This window comes from Zonotrichia albicollis, chromosome Z, assembly GCF_047830755.1.
Source record: "Zonotrichia albicollis isolate bZonAlb1 chromosome Z, bZonAlb1.hap1, whole genome shotgun sequence".
Lineage (NCBI taxonomy): Eukaryota > Metazoa > Chordata > Aves > Passeriformes > Passerellidae > Zonotrichia > Zonotrichia albicollis.
This window is the reverse complement of record NC_133860.1, coordinates 67,982,823-68,006,188: the sequence shown is the minus strand read 5'-3', so window position 1 is coordinate 68,006,188 and position 23,366 is coordinate 67,982,823. Positions and strand designations below refer to the sequence as shown.

The window sequence follows — 23,366 nt, the reverse complement described above, 5'->3', positions numbered from 1 at the left end:
CGGACCGAGGCGAGGCTCCTTATCCCGGCAAGCACCGCGCTTCACGCAGGCTGTTGTACAGCAGCTCTTCCCTCGTCAGGCCCTCTGGGAATCGTAGTCTTCGGGAGCCAAAGCAGGCTGAAGCGAGATTTGCGGCCATCGCGATATCCGCGCGAGCGGTTGCTGCGATACGGCGGCGCTGCCCGCGGGCTGATGGCGGCTGAGGGGCGCGGTGAGGGGACGGGGCCCTCCCGAGCGGTCGTGGCGCTGGCTCTGCGCTGCTCTGCGGCTAGGATGGGCTCCTTGATGGGCTCCTTCGGGGGTGACGAAAGTTGCCGGGGTTTGTCAGGGACAGCGCGGTTTGGGATTGCTGTAGTAATGGGTGATGGTTTACGGACCCTCTGTAGATAACCAGAATGAGTGTTTGCACCAGTTGCTCAACTCCAGTTTGTTTCATGAAAGATTTGCATTCAGATACTGAAACAATAAATGCTACAAGAATAAGCTGAGAGCTCATTAAACACTGAAAAGAGAGTGCTGCCTCAGCTTACATTAAGTGGTCTTTTCCGAGCTCTGCCGCTCATGGTCTCGCACCATCCAGTAAGGAAGTACTTTGCAAATTGCTAAAAAAACCAAAACCATCCCCCCACAACATTGTAGTAAGAGCTATGCTTTAAAGAGTCGGTTTTTCATAGTTTTAAGGACCTTGTGCAAATCAATGGATGATTTCTTTTCTTACCAGAGAGAAGTTAAAAAGGAAACGAGTATGGCCAGCGGTAACAGACCTCCCACAGCTCGTTCTGCCTTAAGATCAGGAATAGGACTGACCTCTTCATCAAGGCCTGCCTCTTCATCAAGGACTCCGTCAGCAGGCAGAGTAGGAACAGCGGTATGTTAGTAAATATTAAAAATATATAATTAATTTTTATGTATTTAGATTTGTTTGTTTGCTTGTTTTTGCTAATCTTATTTTTTTTAGTGCCAAGACCAGAGTGAGGAGAAGTTCTTTTTTGAGAAGAATTTAAGATTTCAGTTTTGTATAAAGTTTTGCTAACCTTGCCTGGAGGAGATCAGGGACATCCAGCATCCAGAGTTCACCTGGGAGATCTAAATAGCATTAATGTTGCGGATAGATGGAACAATGAACAGCTGCTCAAAAGTAATTCCTTACCTTCTACAGCAGACATTCATCTGAAGCTTTGCTTCCCTGAAGAGATGTAAATGCTAAAAGATTGCTACAGAAGGAGTCTAGAGACTAACTGAAGTTTTTAACCGCTTTGGCAATTGCTTAAGGATGATAAAGTTATATTTCAGACTTGGTAGATTTTTCGTTTGTTTTGTTATAGATGCCTCCTAGTACAGCAAGACCTGGTTCTCGTGGTGGTTCTTTGACTCCTGGAGGAGTCTTATCATCTCAGATTAAAGTTGCAGACCGCCCAGTGACTCAACAGGGATTAAGTGGAATAAAAACTGCAGTGAAAGGTATTTTATACTGAAGATAACCCTCAAGATGTCTGCAAACATTTTGAAAGAATATTTAGATTTTTAAAGGAAAGCTTTTCATCATTGTGTAATTTGCAGAGTGAAGAGCTGTGATTAAAAAGAGGAGCAAAAAGAAAAAGAAAATTAAAGTGTCCCTCTTTCTGTTGTTAGTCTTGGTAGCCAATGAGAAGCATTTTTCTGTAACTGAGCTGTCTTTAAAAATAATTCAAAAGAATAGAACAAGGTTATTGTGTCTTTTTCCATCACTACAGAATACTTAAAATACTCTGTTATGTAGTAACTATTTGTATATTTGTATTAGTAGTGTTTATCTTCACAGCAGTCCAAAAATGTCTTCTTTTTAAAAATTACGTAATAACTATACAGGGACACCAAAAGATATTAGTTGTACATTTTTTTAATGTAAATTTTGCACATTGTTTTCCTAATTTACAGTTCATCTAAACTAGGGGTTTTAAAACAAAATATCATATTGCTTTCTTTTATCAGGTCCTCAGAGACAGATAATGGATAAAACGTACTACCTTGGCGTGCTGAGGTATGTCACAACAGCACACATTTAATGGTCTGTTCCCTTTCAGACACAGAGTTGAAGCTTGAAAATAGCATGAAATAAATGGTGTTCATGTATAATGAACTTTTATAGGAGTGCTGCTGTAAAAGTGAAGGTTATTTGCGTATAGATATTCTGTAGGAGGAAAGGAAGTAGATTCCCTTGAGCTTTTCTTGTTAGGCTTGCTAAGTTAAATGCTCTCTCACAGTGTTAGTAAGGGGAGGATCACTGATTCTGAGCTTCCAGCTCCAATGTTTATTAGGTCTGATAGCTCCATTTCTAACAAGTAGCATTGCAAAACAAAAATTTTTTATTGTACATTTCAGATTATTTGGTTGGATTATACATTCAGCTAGCAAAGGCAAGAGCTTGTGCAAACTATTGCATGCAGGATTTTGTCACCTGCTCATATTATTGAGCAACTGATAAAATTAGGACTAATTATTGAATAATTAGTCCTAAAATACGTCATTTTAAATATGGAGGGTACCCACATTCTGTGAAATTAGACTGTGTTTTTTTTATTTCCACATTTGTTTTGCCAGCAGAGACAAAAAACTAATTAAAACATTTTATTTCATACCAAGGTTTTCCAGCAGCTACTTAGGACTTTAATTGATACAACCATTTTGCTTTTTTCTACACTTACCTCTTCTTAGAAATGCTGAGTTGAAACAAAGTGCAGTGTGAGAGATACTAATTGCAAACCTCCTATTGTGAAATACATTCACTGTTTTTGCTGTGCTTTAGTTGGATATCTAAATGTTGATGATTCTTTTTTCTTTATTTTTTCAGAAGTAAAATAAATGAACTTACAACAGAAATTAACAAGCTGCAGGAGGAAGTAGAAATGTACAAGCAAGAGAAATCTGTCTATTTGTCCTATGAAAAACGGTGAGATAAATTGCAGTGCTAACTTTCTAGGTCACAAGACTGTTTTCAAGTATTGAACAGGCTTCAAGGAATCAGTGAATAGTTAGTTTTTTCATTAATTTATTTTAAATTTTAATAATAATTTTTCATTATTTTATTTTATGTGCAAATCTTACCATCTGAAGTTTGACCTTTTTGTTTCATATTTAGGGCAGAGGCTTTAGCTGGTGAAATCAAAGATTTTCAAGGTCAACTAGCAGACTACAACATGGTATGCTGCTGTCGAATTTTGATACTGAATGCTTCTATTTATTCTCTTGCTGCTTTTGCTTTATTCCAAATAATTTTTTGACATTTCTATGTGAAAATTTACTAGTTAATACTGCCTTTTTTCAGTTATTGGCAAGGAAAGGGGTGGAAACAGGAAAACAAAAAATGTACTATACATTAGGAGAAGCATCTGCTTATGGATTTAAGAAACTGGTGCTGTGTAATATTTCAGTGCTTAGAACAGCGACATATAATGATGATTATTTCTAAAAATGACATGTAATCTATTCAGATTGCCAAGTCATGTTTTTCTCCAATTGCAATAACCAAAATTTACTTTTTTCATGAACCTTTTTGACTTTGTCTGACTTTTTTTTTTTTTTTAAGAAAAGGAGAGCAGTAACAGGTTGGAATTCTTTCTTGTTTCAGGTTGTGGATATACTTAACACCAGTACAGATATGGCAGAAGTTATCCGTGATTACAATATGGTAAGAATTAGGATATTTGCTATGCTTTAACCGTGCAAGCATGTGTTACTTTCTTGGTGCTTTGAATGTGTGACATATATAAAAAAGACATTTTTTTCCAATTAAGTTATTCTAATGTTGGCAACATGTTAGCAGTAAGAAAATTGCCTGAAGTCTTGTGTTGACTGTCCCATGATAGATTTTTGTGATTTACATCTGAGAAGGCTGTTGTCACCCCAGATTATGATTTTTTATTTTTTGGGAGCACAAAACACTAGTCTTAGAGAGGCAAATTTAAGCAGACTGCACTGCCTTGTAAAGCTGCCTGATCTTCTGGAAATTAAGTTCTCTTTTGACTTAGCCTTCTAAATGTCTCCAGTGTAAAAATATTAAATAGGTCTCTGACATAGCCACCACAATATGAAAGAGTTTTGTTCTTCCTTTGCTTTCCTTGTTTATTTCTAATACAGCCTTTTAAGTGTTAAGGCATGAATGGCACTATGCTGATTTTATTTCTTATGATCAATTTGTCCATAAACAAAAAAACCCAGTTTCAGTAAAGGTGGTTTTGGTAACTTGAAAGATGACGTGATTATTTCTTGGTCAAAATAACTTTTTTTTGGCTTGCATTTGGTTGAATAATAAAGGTACAATGTCTGTGTCATAAAGAGAAGAATGCTTTCCATCCCATCTGTGTGGTTTTAAACAGTATATTAGGAAGTGTTTCAGGAATAGATCCCACAGAAATAGGAGGTGAATCAATTTCTCTGGAAGTATTTAGAAGATGTGTACATGTTGTTGTGGTTTGTTGGTGGACTTATCAGTGCTGAGTTAAGGGTTAGACTTCATGACCTTAAGAGGCATTTTCCAACCTGTATGATTCCATGATTTATTACAAACTTGATTGTATTTAAATTTTTTATTTTTTTTAAGTTAAAGGTTCAGAATGACCGAGACACTCAGAATATAGATAAAATTTTCACAGAAAGACAAACGTAAGTACATTTACATGTATGTTTTTCATTTTTGAATAACTCAACTTCTCATAACTCAGCTTGGGAAAATTGAGGTGTTACATGCTACCACACTGGTGCAATGTGTGTGAACAATTTCAAGATGATAAACGTTAGTGCCAGGTTGTAGTTGGAGTTCCTAGCATTAAACTCTAGTAACTCTTCTGAAGATAGTTACCCTGCCATCCAGGAAGAGCTAGGTGGCAGTACAGACTCCTGTCTTTTTGCAATCTGCTGTCAAGTTTTGGGAGTTTTGCTGTGGAGTTGCAGAGTGAAGAAAGCAAGCAGGAAGAGCAACTAGATCTTTGCTTGGCTGGTAACGTAGGTTTGTGCAGAGGGACAGATGAGGATGGTGAGATGCTTGAAATAAGAATTTGTAAGACATGAGAATGGCTTGTGTAGTGATAGGCTGAGAGTGAGTTTTTGGGGTAGTTAATTTAGGCACAAGATAGGTGCAGGAGAAGATGTGATCCTGCTTGTTGCCAGTGAAAGCAATCTCAGCAATGAGATTTTATGTATCAATAACCATTCCAAAGCAACAAATTTATCAGTTAATAATGTCACATTGTATTAATACTGTAGATTTCAACAGCTCACAAGTTTGTCTGTTCCACCCTGAATGAATTAATTTTTAAGTATTAAGAAAATATGAAGAGAAAATACTTGATTCAGTAGCAATGCAGTAAGGGTAATTTTTTATTGCACTGTACATACGCATTATTGGGAATACAGCAGTTGGTCTTTCTTGCTGTGCTAATTGGGTCAAAAAGTACCCAAATGCTCCCTTCTCTGATTGTGTTAGTTTTGCCTAATAGACTTCAGAGCTGTTACAGCTCTGATTGATTTGGAGCCAGCCCCCAGTCTGGCTGTGGTCTGCTTTAGCATTTTAGAGAAATTATTTTTCTCTTCTAGACCTCTTCACTATGCAGCATTAATAATTATGCCAATTTCACCTGCTACTTTGTTCATGTTAAAGAATATATAGTAAGCCCCCCAATATAAGTAGCCAAATATGTTTTTATAAAAAGTGGATTATGAGTATTTTTGCAAGTTCCAAAGTATTTGTTGTGCCAATAATGCATGCATGTGACCCCATTTTTTTTAACTTCCTGATTGATGCAGCAAAATCTTGTTAAGAATTTGGCAAGATGAAAGGAGATAGGCTGCATTCTGTATTGCATGTAATAAGACATAAAATTGAAGTACAAGTGTACTACATTTTTGAAATGTCAGTTCAACATCCATTCTTTAAGACATTAACGCTCCTCATTTACATAAATATCTATGTATTTATCCTCAATAAATCCATCTTCTTCATCTCTACATGCATGAACTTTCTCAAATATTACAATGGGTTCTTCACTGCTTGTGCCCGATGTTGAAGGAGAAGGACTCATGTCAGCTGAGAACTCCTGTTCAAACATCTCTGAGTCATTTTCTTCCAGACGACGGTGACGGTAGCTGATCAAGTAGTGATACCATGCTGGGCATTTTACAGCAGTGAGAATCAGGAGTGTGGTGCCTAGGACAAACCCTAGGACACCTGCTAGGAAGGTCCAGCTTTTGCCAACAAGCGGTAAATCTTAAAAAAAACAGGAAAAAAAGAAGAGTAATCTTCATGAGGAATACTAGTAAGAGTTCAAGTATGATTTTTTTCATAGTTAAATTGAAAATTCACCAAGTAAACATTGGTAGGGGAATGACTGAGTGTCTCCAGAGCTTTGTTGTTGCTGTGTTGTTAGGGAGTCAGTAACAGAGACTAATAATGTATGTGCATAGTATGTTTCCCAGCAATATAAATCTACCTTGCATATTTGTAAAAAATAATTGTTTCAAAGTGTATTTCAAAGACAAAGCTCTGGGGGCATATAAAAGATAATAAATACATATAATTTTTTTTTTTTTCAAAAGTTAAATTCCAGGAATAACCTTTGGAAAAAAATAATCAGTAATTGCCTTCAAATTCTATTTCCTAGGCTTTAAGTTTTATATGATGGTAATGTCTGAACCCTAAAGTATCATGCCTTTTATTTGGCATATCCTTTCAGCTGTGCTTCTTTAACAATAAAAATTTCAGTAAACTGTAGTTGCAAGTAGTTTTTATCTAGAAGCTGCTTTTGTGTACTCACCGCTACCCTATAAATAAATTATAAGGTGATACAGCTAAAGAAACATGTCACAGTGGTAAGCTTATAATTTGTGTATATATCTGTAGATAATTTTCTTGCTTTAACCAGAAGAAGGAAGTAAAGCATTTCAGGATGGAAGGGTTAACTGACATGTCAGATTAACATTGAAAGGTGAGGAGACTATCACTGAAATTTCCGGAGAGTGTGCAGCAGGCACATTCACATCCTTTATACTGAGCACAGTTAGGATGGGAGTAAAATCTGTAAGTTCATGATATCATGTTTTAGGAAGACAACTACATCTAGAAAGCAGTTATTTTGGAAAAAGCAATTTTTTTTTGAAAGTTGTTTCCCTAGTTCTGTTAGGCAGAGATCGAGACAATTATCTGAATTTTAGGGCTTTGAAATTTCATCATCGTTTTTTAGCATAATTTGAGAGTTGTGGGGTTTATCTGTTTTGAACACCTACTCAATAGACCTTAATATTCACTGCAATGTCTGTGACTGTTTACCAGGACATAGAGATATGCCTGCTTTGTAGCCCTGGCTTTTATGGAAAAGTCAGAGTGTACTAGGGATGCAAATCACTATAAAGTCATTGAACAGCAAGTCAAACAGCTCATAAGCAGTAAAGTGAAATATCTGTGTATTACCTGCACGTGTTCCATTGTTTCCAGTGATGTTGTTTGTAGTCAGAGCTGTTAAGGCGCTACTTCTAAGATTAACAGCAGGAGTGGAAGTTACAGGGTTTTCTAAAGGAGTATTTTCAGTTATGCAGTCAGCTGGTTGGATAGCTGCCATCTTGATGGAGATTTTTTCCCTGTTTGGGAATGTACATGTGGTGTTGCTTTCATTTTCTGTGAATGTGAGCAGTGAAAAGGCTATGAGATGCTGGTAATTTTTTGGCACTTGAAAAAAATCTCATGGATAGCTATTGTATTACTGCATAATATGGGTAAATTGATGATTGATTTTATCCACATCAGAAAAAAATGCACAGTAAAGTTATTTGATGTAAAAAAATATTAAATGCTGCTCTTACCAAAACTTACCCAATGTCACATTGGAGGCAGTTAGCCGTAGCTGTAAGTCAAGGAGGTCACAGGAGCAGATCCATGGGTTTCCAGCTAAAGCAATTTTAGTCAGTTTAAAGGGTGATTTTATATGAAAATGTTTCAGAAAATTATACTGTAGATTTAAAACTCTCAGACTTTCTAGAGAAGTAAATGTATCAGAATCCAGTTGAGCAATCATGTTATAGGATAGATTCAACACTGAGAGTTGTTTTAATCCTGAAAATGCTGCTTTATGAACTGTGCTAATACAGTTGTTGCTAATATCCAGAGTTATGAGATTTTTCAGATTGTAGAAGCTGTTATTGTTCAGTACGGTAATGTTGTTTTCATTCAGATAAAGTTCAGTGAGGTTAATAAAACACCCAAGAATCTCTTTGTCATGATCTTCTAAAGTGATTTTGATCTTTTTGAGGCTTAATTTAGTAACATTTTGAAAAAGGTTGAGGGAGATATTAAAGAGGTTCTTTGCCGACTCCTCACAAGCAACCTGTTGAAAAAATAGAACAATTAAATACCATAGAAAAGGCTGCTAAAGATGGTGTCTCAGTGAGGTCTCTTAAAGGCAAGAGAAAATGATCTTCTATTTTTTAATGCTGTCACTTTAAAAGAAAAGTTATATTGCTCTTCATTAAGTTTTATCTACATCTTTCTTAATTAACTCATGGTCTGGTGAGAGAGTGGAATGAATCCTCCTAGTGTCTAGAGACCTGATGTTCCAGACAACTTAGTGCTTAGATATATGAGTCTTTATGTGATGATCATCCAAAATGTAACCAGTTTGTCATACCATTTTGGAATTAATATTAATATTTGGAATGTATTATTTGTTGGGTATAAAAATAATGCCTTTCCTACATAATCTGGAAAGAAGGTGTCATAGAGGAGATTTATTCAAGACTGTAAATGAATTAAAATATAGTTTCTAAAATGTTTTTTTTTTAATTTACGTTTACTCTTAATTTAAAATAACATATTTAGAGCAGACCTTCAACTAAACTTTTGTTATATATATGTATGCTATGGCACTTAACTTCATTTTGGTTTTCTGTGTTAAAGGTTAGCATAGCTAGAGTCTTTTTTGATTTGAGTCTTTACTCTCAATACCTTGAAATATTTTTGTTTTCTGAAAAGAGTATATTTATTTAAATATGTAAAGAGGCATTCCTCTTCTTTGGAAGAATTTGACATACAAAATAATGTCAAATATGCTTCAGTGTTATTTACCCACTTACAACAACTATCATCAGCTAATTGTCCATTACACAGAAAACCACTTCTTACTTGCATTTTTGTATTTCTTTCTTCAGGACTTTTATGTTTATGAAACAGTTTTTAAAATGCCTTCTACTTCATGTGTATCTTTCAAAAGTAAGGGTAGTTCAGATCAATGTAAAACTTACGGTTTGGGATGTAATGTTGCAGTCAGCAGTGACTGGATTCAAAAACCATGTTCCAGCCCAGATCACAAGCCAATAGAGTTTCATGTTTGGAGCCTAGTAAAAAACAACACTTTTACATATCAAGACCAGAATTATACCTGTGTCTTCTGTAGTGATTGTTAAACAAATAATTAGATACAGTTATTTCAATGATAGTGTAATAAATTGTGTTCTACATAAATACTTTGTAATGCAAAATTAATTGAAAAAAACAGGGGTTATCAGAATTAATGAATTCAGCTTTCACTTAATTGAGCCAAACCTAAAATCCAGTCTGCTGACTGTATCAGCAACTAGAAAAGGGATTGATTAGACAGGTTAATAGAGAAGAGTATCATAAATGTATAAAACAAATTGGCAGGGCTGTACTCATTATTATCCCTGTTAAAGCAGTTATGCGTACCTGGAAGGCTATGATTGGAGTAAACTGCAGAAAGTATTGAAGCTTGCTTGCTTTCCCCATACAATTTCTCTTGTTGCTCTGACAGAGGCAGAGTGCTCTACTAGAGAATTGTTGGTTTCTCTAGTCAGATTTCTTTTACATTCTTATGTAAGTTACTAAGCATTTTTGTGAATATTTACTTAGAAGATAAATATTTTCATCTCTTTCTTGTCCATAATGTAACCTATAACATGACATAAACTGGCACTTTTCTGTCACGAAGGTATAGTTGTTGCTCTGATCTTTGGAACTAAGTAAACATGGTTCAATCTCTATTGACAGAATTCTTGTACAGATTCAAGCCTTATTTTTTGAAAGTTAGGAAAGGTCCTACAAATGGTATTTACTGTGACATTACCATCCCTCAAAGAAAGGATCTCTCAGTCATTGCCTTTGAATCAGACACTATTTATAGTATCTACTAATTTTGAGCAGAAATGTTACACCATATCTGTGAGATGTTAAGTTAGTCCCTGTTTATGCCATTCATTATACTTGAATGAAAATGTTATGTAAAAGGTAATGAACCTTTAATTTTTCCAGTTTTTCTTAATTAATCTTTTCTTATCTGAAAAGATAGGGTGTCAAGTTAATATTAGTACCTCCTTGCCAGATTTCTATCTTGCAAAGTAATAGAAACCCAAAAGGTAAAGTGTAAGATACTTGTTTAAAGTGAGCTGTACAGAATATTCACTGAATGTAATAGAAAAGAGTGGGGGAAATTACATGAGGAAGTTTAATTACAAACAGTGCTAAACATAGGCAGCCTGTCAGATTTACAAAACCTCCACCAGTCCTTAAAATGAGTGCTGGAAGGCCTTTGCTGATCATAATGAAATAAATGGGGTCATAGAACAAACTGATTAAGTCTATTTGATAACTTTTATATATTTGCATGCCAGAGTATTGACCTCATTCACCTAAATTGAATCAGCCTGGAAATTTCATAACTTCTTGGAAAGAAGAGGAAGATAAATGCCACTTAAAATGCTCTGATCCATTGTTGTCAGAAACTTATACTGAATACAGAGGAAGTTCATAAACCTTTTACCATTTAGCCATCATCCCTCACAGGGGTAAGGGGTGCTAGCAGCAGCCCCTGTGGAATTATGTTCTGTATTAAGTTTTGCACTTGTCAGTGGTGGTACTGGTGGCCTGCATGTTTTTTTACTCAGTTTGTGTATTGTTAATGGAAGACATGATGCTCTTTGAGAACTCCCAAAATGGCCATTTTAACATCTGGATCTTGCAGCTTATTTGTACTTTAAAGATACTGCTTCCTGTAAGTTCAGAAACAGAGCAGATCTTAATCTGGCAATTTATAAATACAGATTAATAGTATTATTGTAGTCTTCAGATTAGAAGACAAGAGCTGTCTTAAATAAAATGGGAAAATATATTAGGTATTGTTTTTAATATTAATCTGTACATTAATAACAAACAAGTTGAAAAATCTAAGTTGTACATATTACAAAACATAACTTCTAACTCTTACTTAAGTTTCTGCTGAAAAGGTAGGGATTTCTTACAAATGTGACTGCCTGCATTTTTTGTGTGTGAACCTGTGTAATCAGTAAAAGAACAGGAAAGAATCTGTAATTTTAGTTGCAGTTTAGCATTTTACTGGAACCAGTTTTTATGAGCTGCTGCTCAAACTAAGTGCTTTGAAAAGAGACTTAGCCTGGCAAAACACTGGCAGTACATTGGTAGCACTTTGATATTTCCTTGTAATTAGAAGAGCCTTCTTAACAATTTCTTTCTGAGAACTTTGAAAATGATATGATTTAAAGATAATGTAATGAATTTTCTGGGAAGGTGATTTATAGAATTGATCTGGTTTTCAGAGTCTGTTCCCCAGCTTTTTAATGGAGTAGAATTTACTTAACAACTCAGCATGTCCAAGGTTCATAGTAATTCCTGAAATTTTAATGTACTTTGAGATGTGTTGGCTTCTTGTCTAGCAACAAAGTTACAGTAATAAATCTTTGCCTGCATTTTGAATTAGACTTGCCAAGTATCTTACCTTTTGGTTGCTTCTGAGAGGTATCGTATGTACACATGTGTAGATTTTTCAGTGTGGTGGCAAGAAATAATATGGTGAAACAGCACTTTGTTTTTCTTCAACCTTTGTACCTCATGAATAACCAGGCAGTGTAAAAAAATAATAAACCTAGAAAATCCTTAGCAAAAGATTGACTAAGTTGAGCAACTTCTTATAATCATCTTGGATTTAATTGGATCAGCAGCCAATAGGAAAGTCTAACTGTAGTATGCTGAAGTGTCAAGTTCCAGATCATAGAGGAAGCAGTGAGTTTAAATGCCACAGGTGATTTACAAGCAAGTTGAGTTATAATCAGTTAAAGAAATTATGGAGACAGAAAAAGACTTGCATTTTTGATTCTGTGATCTCCTTTCTATCTCCATTCCTCTCCAATATGTGGCATTATAAATTGTTTTACTTCACTATGTCTTTGTTGCTATTGGTGCTTTTGTTTTGCATAATATCTCAAAACATTCTACAATTTTTCCAAGCCTCATCCCTGATTCAACTTCATGCATAGTGTTCAAATTATTTCTGGTAATGAATTGTATTTCTGTGACAGCCGTTGCTGATTTTTTTTATTGCCTCTTGAAAAATCACTAAGCTGCAGCCTCCCCTCACAAGGTTTCTGCCAGAGAAGAAGAGTCACTGTAAGTCAGACATTTCTAGTCTCAAGGACATGCTGGATCATCTTGAAGTATTTAGCCAGGAGTATATATCATGTAAGAAAAGGAGAATTGCCTCATGTAAAGAGGTTACATTGTAATGTGTCCACACACTTTAAATAGAGGGGGCTGGAAAAAAAAGTTTCTTTCCTTGTCCTGTCTTGCACACTTTAAATCTCTGGCAAAGATGAGAGAAATCCTATAGAGCTTGGAGACCTCACTGCCCTCAAGTGTGGTGTTGCTATACATGTAGAAAACTGTATTCTCACTCTTTTGAAGGTTTCAGAGATCTCCAGGAAAGACACTGTGTGTGTATTCAAATACAAGCTCCCTCTAAGCCGTATTACAATGTCTCCAGGAGAATTACATCTGGAGTGCAGATTTCTTCTGAAAATCAGCACCCTTAGCATTTTGTTGAATTTTTTACTGCACTTTCTCAATTTTCTTTCTTCCATGTCCGCAGTTGGGCTTGATTTGAGAGAAACTATCACTGCTAAGACCTTGCAACAACTTTCCTAGGTCCACACTGAGGCATGAGGTGCACTCAGTAAACAAGTAACATGAAAGCTTCCTGACATCTCCTAGCTCCATGCCTTCCAAAAGGTCTTGGATCAAACTACTCATGTAGCTTAAAAAAATCTCTTTTCCATTAACACATGTAACATAATTAACCATTTATAAACAGTTGTTCGTGCAGTGAGGGACTCATATTTGGAGTGGGTCTGTATAAATTAGTTTTAGTCTCGAGAGGGTATTAAATTTAATGTCACGTTACAACTATCCAGTATTTCTTATACAGTCCCAGTGCACTCCAAATTTGCCAAACTAAGTGGGAGATCATGATTTTTATTTGTTTCATCATCATCACGTCCAAAGCATTTTTGCTGGAAGTGGTTACATTTTTGAAACTCTTTTGAGAATTCCTTGTAAGTGATGAATACTGTGGGATAAGGCTGAGAGAACTGTCATTGTTTAATCTCCAGAAGAAAAGGCCTAGTGGATATTTTATCGAAGTAAATACCTGATGAGCAGGGGTTGAAAAGATGGAGCTGATCTCAGTGATCCCTAAGGGCAGGAAAATGACTGAAAATGAAGAACAGCAAAGTCCCTTTAAATATCTGGAAAACTCTTCTGGTTGTAAGAGTAAACAAACATCAAAGCTTTGCCCAAACACATTGTGGTATATCCATCCTTCAAGATACTGAAAACCTAAGAAAGACACTAACACCTGCTGTAGGTGACAGTGCTTTGAGTAGTGTGCAGGTTGGACCAGACAACCTTCAGAAGTCCATTCCAATGTCAGTTCTACCCTGCTTCTACAATATTTTCATTATTTCCTTACCCTGAATTATCATTGTGCAGTTCCACTATTTTGCATCATCTCTTAAACTTGAGGTCATTTTTGTCTGCACTCTTTGATCCAATAGTGTCATTTACACAATTTATAACTTGTCATCTTGCAACTCAGGAAAAGTTAATGAAAAACAGATGAAAAAAAGTCCTGCAGGAAGGTATTTTGCTGATTTTGTAATTTTTAACAGGAGAAATTGCTCTGGAAATAAGCAAACCATTTTAGCAATCTTTCATGAACAATGAAGGGAATTAAGGTATACTCTTCAGGGTCTCAGTTTTAATTTCCTTTAAGTATGTTTTCAAGTTGACTCTCTAGTTTTCAGGAATTTCACAGAAATTACTAGACTTATCATAAAACAGTGAGAACAGTTTTTATGTGTTCTTTAAATCTGCTAAGACAATTGCTTGTAGCTCACTATAGCTGGAATGGTAAAGTTTTTGAATTTGCAAACTATCCATTTTCTAACAAGAATAAAGTCCTGATTCAAGAAAAAATATCAAATGTCCTAATTATTACATAGTTAAAAAACTACACTGCTCAGACCTCTGAAACCACTCTCCATTTTAAAGTAATTAACAATTCTTTGCAAAAAGTAATCTGTTCATCATCATCATCTGATACTGTCAAATCCTGATGTCTGTATTATGTTTTCTTTATGTGCTTTCACAAATTTCATATCTACTTCCTTTCTTCAAACTGCTTGTTGTTACTCTAGAAATTCCCTGATTGAGAGGTAGTACCATACTTTCGCAAGTGTTGAGACCAATGCAGATAGACAGTATGGGAGTGTTGGAAAATACCATGTGGGTATTATAAAGGCAGACAATTCTTTATCTTCTCTACATTTTGTGAACGTGTGTATTGCTAATTCAGTTCCAAGAAGATTGGATACAAGTTGGTAACACCCTTTTATAGCATCTAGGCTTCTTCTGTTACACTGAGCATGTCAGTGAAGCTGAAGGAGTACTGGAGTTTGAAATAAGTGTTTACAATGTGTATTTACCAGTAAAAGTTACAAAAACATTATATTTTTACAGCACAGAAAAGTTAATTCAAGCTGTAGAAGAAGATATCGAGCGTGAAAAGATTGTGGCAGATGACATAATGAAAGACATGTCACAGGAAAATCAGGCTAAATATCTGGAGATAAAAGCTGCTAATGAGAAGCTCTCCCAGGTTGGCTTGTTCCATTATGCTTACCTAAAATATTTCTTAAACTTGCTTTTTGGGGTTTACATAAAATTTAAATACTGAAGAAATTGACAACAGAGTAATACAATAAAAAAGCTTGCTGGTATCTTAATCAATTGTAGAAGTACCTGGAAATTAGGCAATTGACTGAGACCAAGTGCTTTGCCTTCTTGTATTTCATGCTTTAGGAAGAAATAATGTTCACAATTTTCTGTTTGAATTTAGGGTTTGACATGCAGTTTTTAAAAGCCATTGGGATACTTAGATGTTTCATCATGTGTAAAAAGCAGGAGAAAAGGAAAAATAACCCCAGCAATTTTTGTAGTTCACTTGAGTAGAATGTTTTCTTCTTGTGTAAAAAAGTGAATCTGACTAGCTTTTTCTAATATTATTATTATTATTATTTTGTTATTGTTATTATTGTTAGTGCATGTCTGAATGTATCCAAAAAAAATAACTGGGCTGTATAAAATGTTTGTTACTTCACTAATCTGTATGTTAACAACAGGAGTAGCACTTCTAGGCTCCCTGGGATGATCTAGTTCAAGCATAGTGTCTTAAAAGTTCCTCTGTATGGTCTGTACAGAGATGAGTTCCATGTTTCCTATCTGTCTTAGAATGAGCTGAATCAGTAGTCAGGGCTTACCTGTCTCTTTCTGGACTATGAAGAAACTGTCGCGATTCAGATTTTAAAATTTGACTCCAAACTCCTGAAATACAGATAGTAAATTCTATCAGTGGTACTGATTAAAAAAAAAAAAAGAAGTAGAAAAAGTGCAAACAATTTTTTGGTAGTAGCCCAACTGCAAATAACAATGATAAGAGTAATGGAAAAGTTGGATGCTGAAAGCAAGTGTTTACTACATCTGAGTTATGTGAAGGAGCTGGACAGTGTCTTGTGTTTCAAATTTTTAAGAGCAGCAATGGGACAGTTTACAGTATTTGATACATACTAAAGTTTAGATCAAAAAATTAGTTAAGTAGTAATATTTATCTGAATTTTGCATTTTGCTTCCTCTTTAGGAATTGGTTGTTCAACAGCAGGAATTGGATGCACTAAATGTGAAGGAAGAGAGTCTAAGAGCTGTATGTATGATAGCAAGTGGTCTCTATACTAACCTTCGCTGAATGCTAGTGTAAAGAATAATACAATTGAAAAAATATGCGTAATTTCTTTTCCTTAAATTTTCAGATACTGTAGGATCATGCTCTAGTATGGGAAGGCAAATCTGCCTTTCTGATTTCCACTAATAATTTCTAATCAGTTTTGGGTAAAAATATCTTATTGAGGGAATTTTTTATCATACTGGGTCTTTCATGAATAAAAGGATCTATGACCTGAAGCATATGGTCAGAAAGTATAATTTTCAAATACTGCTAGATATTTTTCAGTCCTTTTGAATGTTGTACATAGTTTGAAATCCCCTGCAACTGTGAAGTAATAAATCTCCTCAGAAAATTGGCCCAAGGAGGAACTTGTAAATCAAGAAGTAACTGATTGGGATATTCTATTCCAGAAAATGAAATATTGACAATATGGATTATGAATTTTACTTTTTATAAAGTACTTTATAAAGTGCTTTTTACTGTCTCTGTGCTTTTTGTAAGAAATAAGCTTCACTGGCAATGTATAGGTAAGTGTTGCTTAACTAAAACATGATTGCCACAATGGTCTCTTCCCATCTGAAAACAGCTAGTAGGTGTTTGCTTTTCCCAACAGGAAATAGCACACTCTGCAGTGAAGCAGGAAGCTGTGCAGTTGTATGAAAAGCTCCATGAGCTTAAGGAACATCGAGATCGAATGATTGCTGAGGATAAGAACATGGAGTCTCCACAGGAGGAAAGAGAGAGATTACTAAAGCAGGCAAGAATAGGAAATGTTGTTACGTCATAGATTCTCCAAGCCAGCATTATTTGGGGTGATAATACTTGAAAATACTTAGGTTTGAACTTTGCCTTTATCAGTCCTCTAGGCAGTGCAAATAATCTGACATTAAAAATAGTTGGGATATTTCAGGTCCAGCCAAAACTATTGTAGTGGGTTCAGAGGAAGGCTGTGAAGATAATCTCAGGTCTGGAGCACGTCTTCTATGAAGACAAGATAAGAGAGTTGGAGCTGTTCATTCTGGAGAAGAGAAAGCTCTGAAGAGACCTGATAGCAAAGTCCACTACCTAAAGAAGGCTTATAAAAAAGTGGACGAGTGACTTTTATGCAGGCAGAAAATTATAGGATGGGGGAAACTCTTTTAAACTAAAAGATAGAAGATTTAGACTAGATGTTATGACAAAATTCTTTATTGTGAGGATGGTGAGGTACTGTAATATGTGGATGCCCCACCCCTTGAAGCATTCAAGGCCAGGTTGGATGGGGACCCTGAGCAACCTGATCGAGTGGATGGCATCCCTGCCCATGGCAGGACTGGGGAGTAGAAGGAAGTGTGAGTTGGAAACAGGCGATCTTTAAAGTCTATTCTAACCTAAACCATTCTATTATTTTAAGGAAACAAATTTGGTATTTTGAGGTTTTCATGTTGGTTGGGAAAACTATCCAGTTGAACAGCTCTTGTAACCTAACTCCAGAGACCTTGTGAGGTACTGAACAGGTAGACTAGTCCAGGAGTAATTGGATCAGTTTACAATGGCCTATATTGTAACTGACCATTGATACTTTATAGATTATTGGTCTGAATGACCAATGGTAAGTGTATTCATTTTTTAAAGTATGATTTTTAACCACTTGGAAGACATAATGCCTAAATCTTCACTTTTTATTGGACTGTGTCACAAATTTGTGATTTCAAGTGCTAATTTTCTATTCTCTGTATTTTGAATTCAGATTTTTTTATAATTTTCCTTTTTTCATTTGTAGATTTAATTTCATATATTAAAGTTGTTGAACTTTTTTGTAGGTTAAAGATGATAGTCAAAAAATTGCAAGCATGGAAAGACAGTGAGTAACTGCATTATACTGTTGCTATAAATTACATGTACACCCTAAAGACATATGGTTGTGTTCCTTCACAAAGTCTATTTCTATAGACTTTTTAGAACATCACCACATCTTCAAACCTGTACTAGTCTAACCTTCCACAGAGAATAGAATATGTTCTTCTGTTTCAGGTAAACAAATTTGTAGTGATAAGACATTTACTTCCATCCCTTAGGAACACGCCTTGAGAATATAGATTTGTAATAGCACTAATTTAAACTTGTTTAAGGCTGAAGAAGACATTGATTTGTAAGAGATGCTCCTCTGAGACAGCTATGAAATTTAACCATTATTACACTGCAGTCACATTTTTAAGTTTGTTTATGTGTTCTTAAAGCCTAAGAGTTACAGAAGTTCCATTCTAAAGCGTAGTAGGGCATTGCTTCTTGATTCTTAGGTACTGGGTCTTTCCAAAGACTCGCCAGAAAGTCAAGTAAATTTTATAATAAATAGTAATGTGTTGAGGGGGAGATAAAAAAGTACAATATTTTCTGGTTTTGAGCCTTTTGGTTTCTCTTTCTTGAAAGAAAAACTGAGATAATTAATAAAATCTCTTAGAAACAATATTAAATTCTTTTAAGCAATATTTCCAACTATAATTATTTGTTAATTTTTAATGCATTTTAATTGGATAATGAGTTGTTTAACAGATTTTTTTAATAAATAACAATAACAAAGAATTATATTTGAGATTTTATGTAGAAATATGTTAAAGGTAGTTTCATTTCACACTTTGATTGATTGCATAGCAGAGAGATTTATTTCAAAATTTCTTAGTGGATTTTTCTAAATACAGTTATTGCTGTTTAACAGTTATATTGTACTTCTTTGGAGGTACAACAGTTATGTTGTACTTCTAAGAATAGCAACCAGCAGAGGGACTAGTTGAGTAAGTTGAGAATTACTGATGACTCAACAAAAATTGTTTTTTTAATAAAGAGGAGCTACAGAACTTCTATTTAATAAACAGAGGACTAAGTGACAGATTATTTACATATACCTTTTATAATAACAAGAATCCTGTTATTCTTTCAGGTTTGATTAAATCTATAGTTTCTATTTTTATTCTTGACTTTTCAGTTTTGTCTAAAATAAAGTAAGTCTTTTACAACACAGTTTTAACCTTGACTTTCATTATCTATTTGTTAGGTTGGCAGAAGTAAAAGAAAAAATAGATTATTTTAAAAAGGTCATTCAACGACTTGATACAGATCTGGAGAACCATCGAGGTAATATGATTAGAGTGTAGCAGACTATGCAGAGCTGCATCTGATTGTTCTATAGCAAACTGTTATACCTAGGAGTTGCTTAAAATTTTGAGGCTTATGCAGTAAGTGAAAACTCATCAACATGAGAAGTTCTGTGCCTACAGGTACAGCCTTTTCTTTTCAGGCATAACAAATGGGGAGTACCCACCTTTAGTGGTACTTTCAACAAGTTCATGTATAAAATAATAGGACAGCTGTCTGGTTTTCTGTTTTATTTTGTTTTTAATATTTTTGGGGAATAGAAGTTTAACTTACTGGAAGCACTGCAGAACAATCTCCTATTTAGAAATGCTTTAATTAATTTTACCTTTTACATTATCTGTTAGACTGTCAGCAAATGTGGAATTGAGGATATTTAATAGCAATGTGTAAAGTAGACTGAGTTCAGTATTATTTTTATCTGTCTTTGAAACTTCTTGGGTTGATCTTGGCAAGAAGAGTTTGTAAGCTGCCTGGTAATGGCCTTAGCTTACACTGACCTCCAGCAAACACATGCTGCTGATGCTTAGGTTAGGTTAGTTTGGAATTTGTCCTAACACTGGAAGTTGTGGTTCTGTGGTTACTTTCTCTTCTGGAGGAAGTAACTTCAGTTTGAGCATGGGCCCTAAGAAAGCTGTAAAAGGTTATAGATAAAAGGAAGATCCATGCAAAGGAAAACCTTCTTTTGATTGTAAGAAATCTTGGTCAGATAGGAATTAGATAAATATATGCCTGCATTCTGAAAGTCTTTACAAATTTTTTAACTTCTGTAGGATTGAGGAATTATGTTCTTCTTACTTTATGCCTTTTCTTGTGCAATCAACGTAAAATCTAGCTGTAAGTTTATTCCAGTTGAATAAATAACTAAAAATCTGCCTCTAAGCAAATGTTTCAGACATCTGTTTATCATCTTTTGCATGGCAAAATATTTCATATTTCTACAGATACTTCATATTTTTGGAAATAATTAATTAAGACTGCTTTATTAGCTTTGTGTTTCCAGATAATATCATTGCAAACTTTATTGTTCTTCAGTTTTTCCTTTTTATTTGGCTTGCAACTATTTTTTTATTTTAACTTTGGAGAAATACAGAAGGTAAGAAGTGAGTTGCTTTTTACATTTTGTAGTTTAGTGCACCCACACAGTCATTCGTTGCTTGACTGTCTCTTGTTTTAGAAAAATAAATTTGTTGAAGAAGAGTTTGAAGCATATGTAGGAAAAAGCACATGTTCTTTGACAGCATATCAGAACCAGTCAGAATATTCAGAATCAAGTTACTTAGAGGTATAATACAGAGGTAATTATACCTCTTTGTGTAACACAGAGGGACTAAAGATACTCATAAAGAGTAGCTTTAAGACACAGAAATGTATACTGCCAGTGCTGCCTTCCCTAGTGAATGGAGAGAAGATCACAGAGGGCCATTCATACTTCTGCTCTAAATCAGTGTCTTGGTGTGTCCTTGAAATTCCTGTGCTCTCTTCCTCCCCAGTGACTTTACTTCTGGATCAGTATTTAAACATTATTACATAGCATTCCCAAAATTCAGCTCCAATATCAGTAAATATCAGGTGAAATAGCCAGTAAAAAAAAAAAACGCAGACATTTTAACAAAGGATTATTTAATATTTTAGGATAAGTATTTCAGTGTTAGAAATATTTCTGAGCCGGAAAAAGACTAAACGTACGATGCTGGAATAACTATTTTTAGGTTTTACTGGAAAAAATCTATATAAGTAAATAATTCACCCACATATTATTTGGCCTATATACTAGCAGTAAACTTTTAATGAGTAGTCATCAGCATTAACTCATAATGCAACAGACTTAACCCTTCATACATTGAAGATGAGGTTAAGAGAGTTGTGTATTAGTGGTGTATTTGAAAGAAAACTTACTGAAATGACATCTCAAAATTGTGGACTTCAAATGTTTTTTCTATTAACAATTGACAGATTATGTAACTCTGTTTCATGGCTCACCATTACTGGAATTCTGAAGAGTAGAGCAGGCTAAGTCATTAACTCAATTAAAAATGTAGATGTTTGAAACTTAAAATTATTTCTAGGAAATGAATTGTCTCATCTTCTTGTGACAGATGTATCAGGTGTCCCACTTTACTAATACTTACAAATTATGAGTTAATTATAATGAGTAGTTGAATTTAAAAGCAGGGTGTCTATGAATGTTATTCCTTACTTCTAATACCAGTAAATTGAAGGTATATGGAAATGTTTCCAACTTAATTGTAGAAAGCTTTCTGTGCATTTTGTTTTCCTAGACCATTGCTTGTACAGTTCTCCTGTTTATTTCCATGAGATTATCACTTGCAAGCTGCATATTCTTATGAAAGGTGAAAGTGCAATTGAAGTGGCTCATGCATTAAACAGGGCTGCAGAAACTGTTAACTAATCTTGGTGCCCAAATACAAAGAAGCATTTGTTCTCCATTATTGAAATTCACTTAACTTCAGAAACCCGTTTGAATTTCCTTTGCCCAAACCAAGTATTTATCTCTCTCCTATCTATCAGAAGTTGTAACCTTGAAAGGTTGTCAAAATTGCATTGAGGCTGATTCATTATGGTATCTTCTTTTTTAATATAAAGATATATATAATATAGTTAGTTGAACTGACTACATTAAATGAAATAGGATGAATCCTGTAGTTCCTAGGCATGTAGAAATTTTATTTTTGTGACAGACATTTTACCTTCATGAAGGAATCCAGGCCTGAGACAATATGAAGTTAAATCAATGGTACATGTCTTGTAGGGGAAGAAAATTGGAAATACAAGGAGTTGAAGAAGAGGGAAGAGAGCATGGACAGTAAGTTGTCTAATATTATTTACCTAATATTGTGTATGTGTAGATATATATATATATATATATATATATATATATATATATATATATATATAATTAAGCCTAATTTCACTAAATTAGAGCTTTTGTTTTACTGTTAAAAAAGTTAATTTATATCTGCAAAGAGCTGGTGTGCTGATCTTTGCATGAAGTTCTGTAGTCTTGTTATGCAGACAAGATAGTTGATACCTTACATGACAGTCACAAATATTCGGAGCATCTTTCAAGACTTTTTATCAACCATTAAATGTCTTAGAAACACAACTTTATTTTATGAAAGCAAAGTTGTAATTAATGGATTGAGTGATTAAAGCAGAACTTCAGCATGGAAGACTGTAGATAAAATGTAATTCTATAAAATTAGAACTTCTCATATCTATTTACTCAAGATAAATGTTTCTAAAGCTTTGTTACATGTCATAAAGTTTTAATGTTGTAGAGACTTCAGTAGCAACTAACAGAGGATGAAAACAACTGACTTTAAGTATATATCATTCCTTTCATACTGTAGGAAACAGCTTACCAAAAAAGTTGGTCTGTTACTCAGCAAAAGGGATAACGGTCAGTAAACATGCCATGGAGGTTCAAGGGATATAATACCTGTTTTAAAGTGTTCTCCAAAAATGTTCTATATAACTTATGGCTATCATGATACTGAGAGAAAGGTCTCAGCTGATAATAAAAGAAGATTAATAAGAAAACACAGCAAGTTTCTGTGTTTTCAAATTGCCAGGTTTCCTGAGAAGCAGAGACAAAAGCTCACTTGATCTGGATTTTCCATATTAATGCAGATGGAGTCTGCAGGGCTTGACTTTTTGGGTTTTGGTTCTGCTTCTACCCTTCATTAAAGGTTATTGCTAAAGTTCTAGACCAGTTAGTGATTTGGGGGACCTGAGACCTGAGAGCTTTGGGGGAACATTCCAGGAGTCTTAAGGATGGGGAAAGAGGAAATATGGTGCCTATGTAGAAGAAGAGGGGACAGGGAAATACAGGGCAGTCAGATTAGTATCAATTCCCAGAAATAATTTGGGAAAACTATGCAAGCTAACAATATGTAAATGTTACAGGAATGGGAATATGAATAACACTAATATTGATTTGTCAAGTACAAACAATTTTTTTTCCTTTTTTTGTGTCAGAAAAATACTGCAGAAAAAGGAAGGTGTAGCAGATTATATGTCCTTTAACTTCAGTATAACTTCTGCTGCCTTGTGGTCTTTTTAGATTCAAGCTAGGCAAATATTGTCCATTATTAATCTATATTGTGCATT

General features: G+C 34.7%; 2 protein-coding genes across 5 annotated transcripts in view; one reads left to right on the top strand and one right to left on the bottom strand.

Moving 5' to 3' along the window:
* Positions 1 to 54: 54 nt before the first annotated feature.
* Positions 55 to 23,366, top strand: part of IFT74 (intraflagellar transport 74) — a 38,977-nt gene continuing 15,665 nt past the window's right edge. For 2 of the 4 annotated variants that reach the window (XM_005493130.3, XM_026796975.2), the window contains exons 1-14: positions 55 to 211; positions 722 to 868; positions 1,326 to 1,461; positions 1,972 to 2,020; positions 2,831 to 2,929; positions 3,119 to 3,179; positions 3,608 to 3,667; positions 4,580 to 4,641; positions 14,843 to 14,981; positions 16,020 to 16,082; positions 16,717 to 16,860; positions 17,906 to 17,946; positions 19,135 to 19,214; positions 22,006 to 22,059. In XM_005493130.3, coding sequence (XP_005493187.2) covers positions 746 to 868; positions 1,326 to 1,461; positions 1,972 to 2,020; positions 2,831 to 2,929; positions 3,119 to 3,179; positions 3,608 to 3,667; positions 4,580 to 4,641; positions 14,843 to 14,981; positions 16,020 to 16,082; positions 16,717 to 16,860; positions 17,906 to 17,946; positions 19,135 to 19,214; positions 22,006 to 22,059 — 1,111 coding nt within the window. In that variant the 5' untranslated portion in view covers positions 55 to 211; positions 722 to 745. Of the gene's footprint in view, positions 320 to 721; positions 869 to 1,325; positions 1,462 to 1,971; positions 2,021 to 2,830; positions 2,930 to 3,118; positions 3,180 to 3,607; positions 3,668 to 4,579; positions 4,642 to 14,842; positions 14,982 to 16,019; positions 16,083 to 16,716; positions 16,861 to 17,905; positions 17,947 to 19,134; positions 19,215 to 22,005; positions 22,060 to 23,366 lie in introns of all 4 variants that reach the window. The other 2 variants (XM_014271345.2, XM_026796974.2) reach the window with 2 other exon arrangements.
* On the bottom strand, positions 5,693 to 9,465 carry LRRC19 (leucine rich repeat containing 19). The gene is made up of 4 exons (XM_074533036.1): positions 9,265 to 9,465; positions 7,841 to 8,351; positions 7,442 to 7,645; positions 5,693 to 6,241 (listed from the first exon to the last, which is right to left on the bottom strand). The coding sequence occupies exons 1-4, from the start codon at positions 9,346 to 9,348 to the stop codon at positions 5,916 to 5,918; spliced, it is 1,125 nt and encodes a 374-aa protein (XP_074389137.1). The 5' UTR covers positions 9,349 to 9,465; the 3' UTR covers positions 5,693 to 5,915.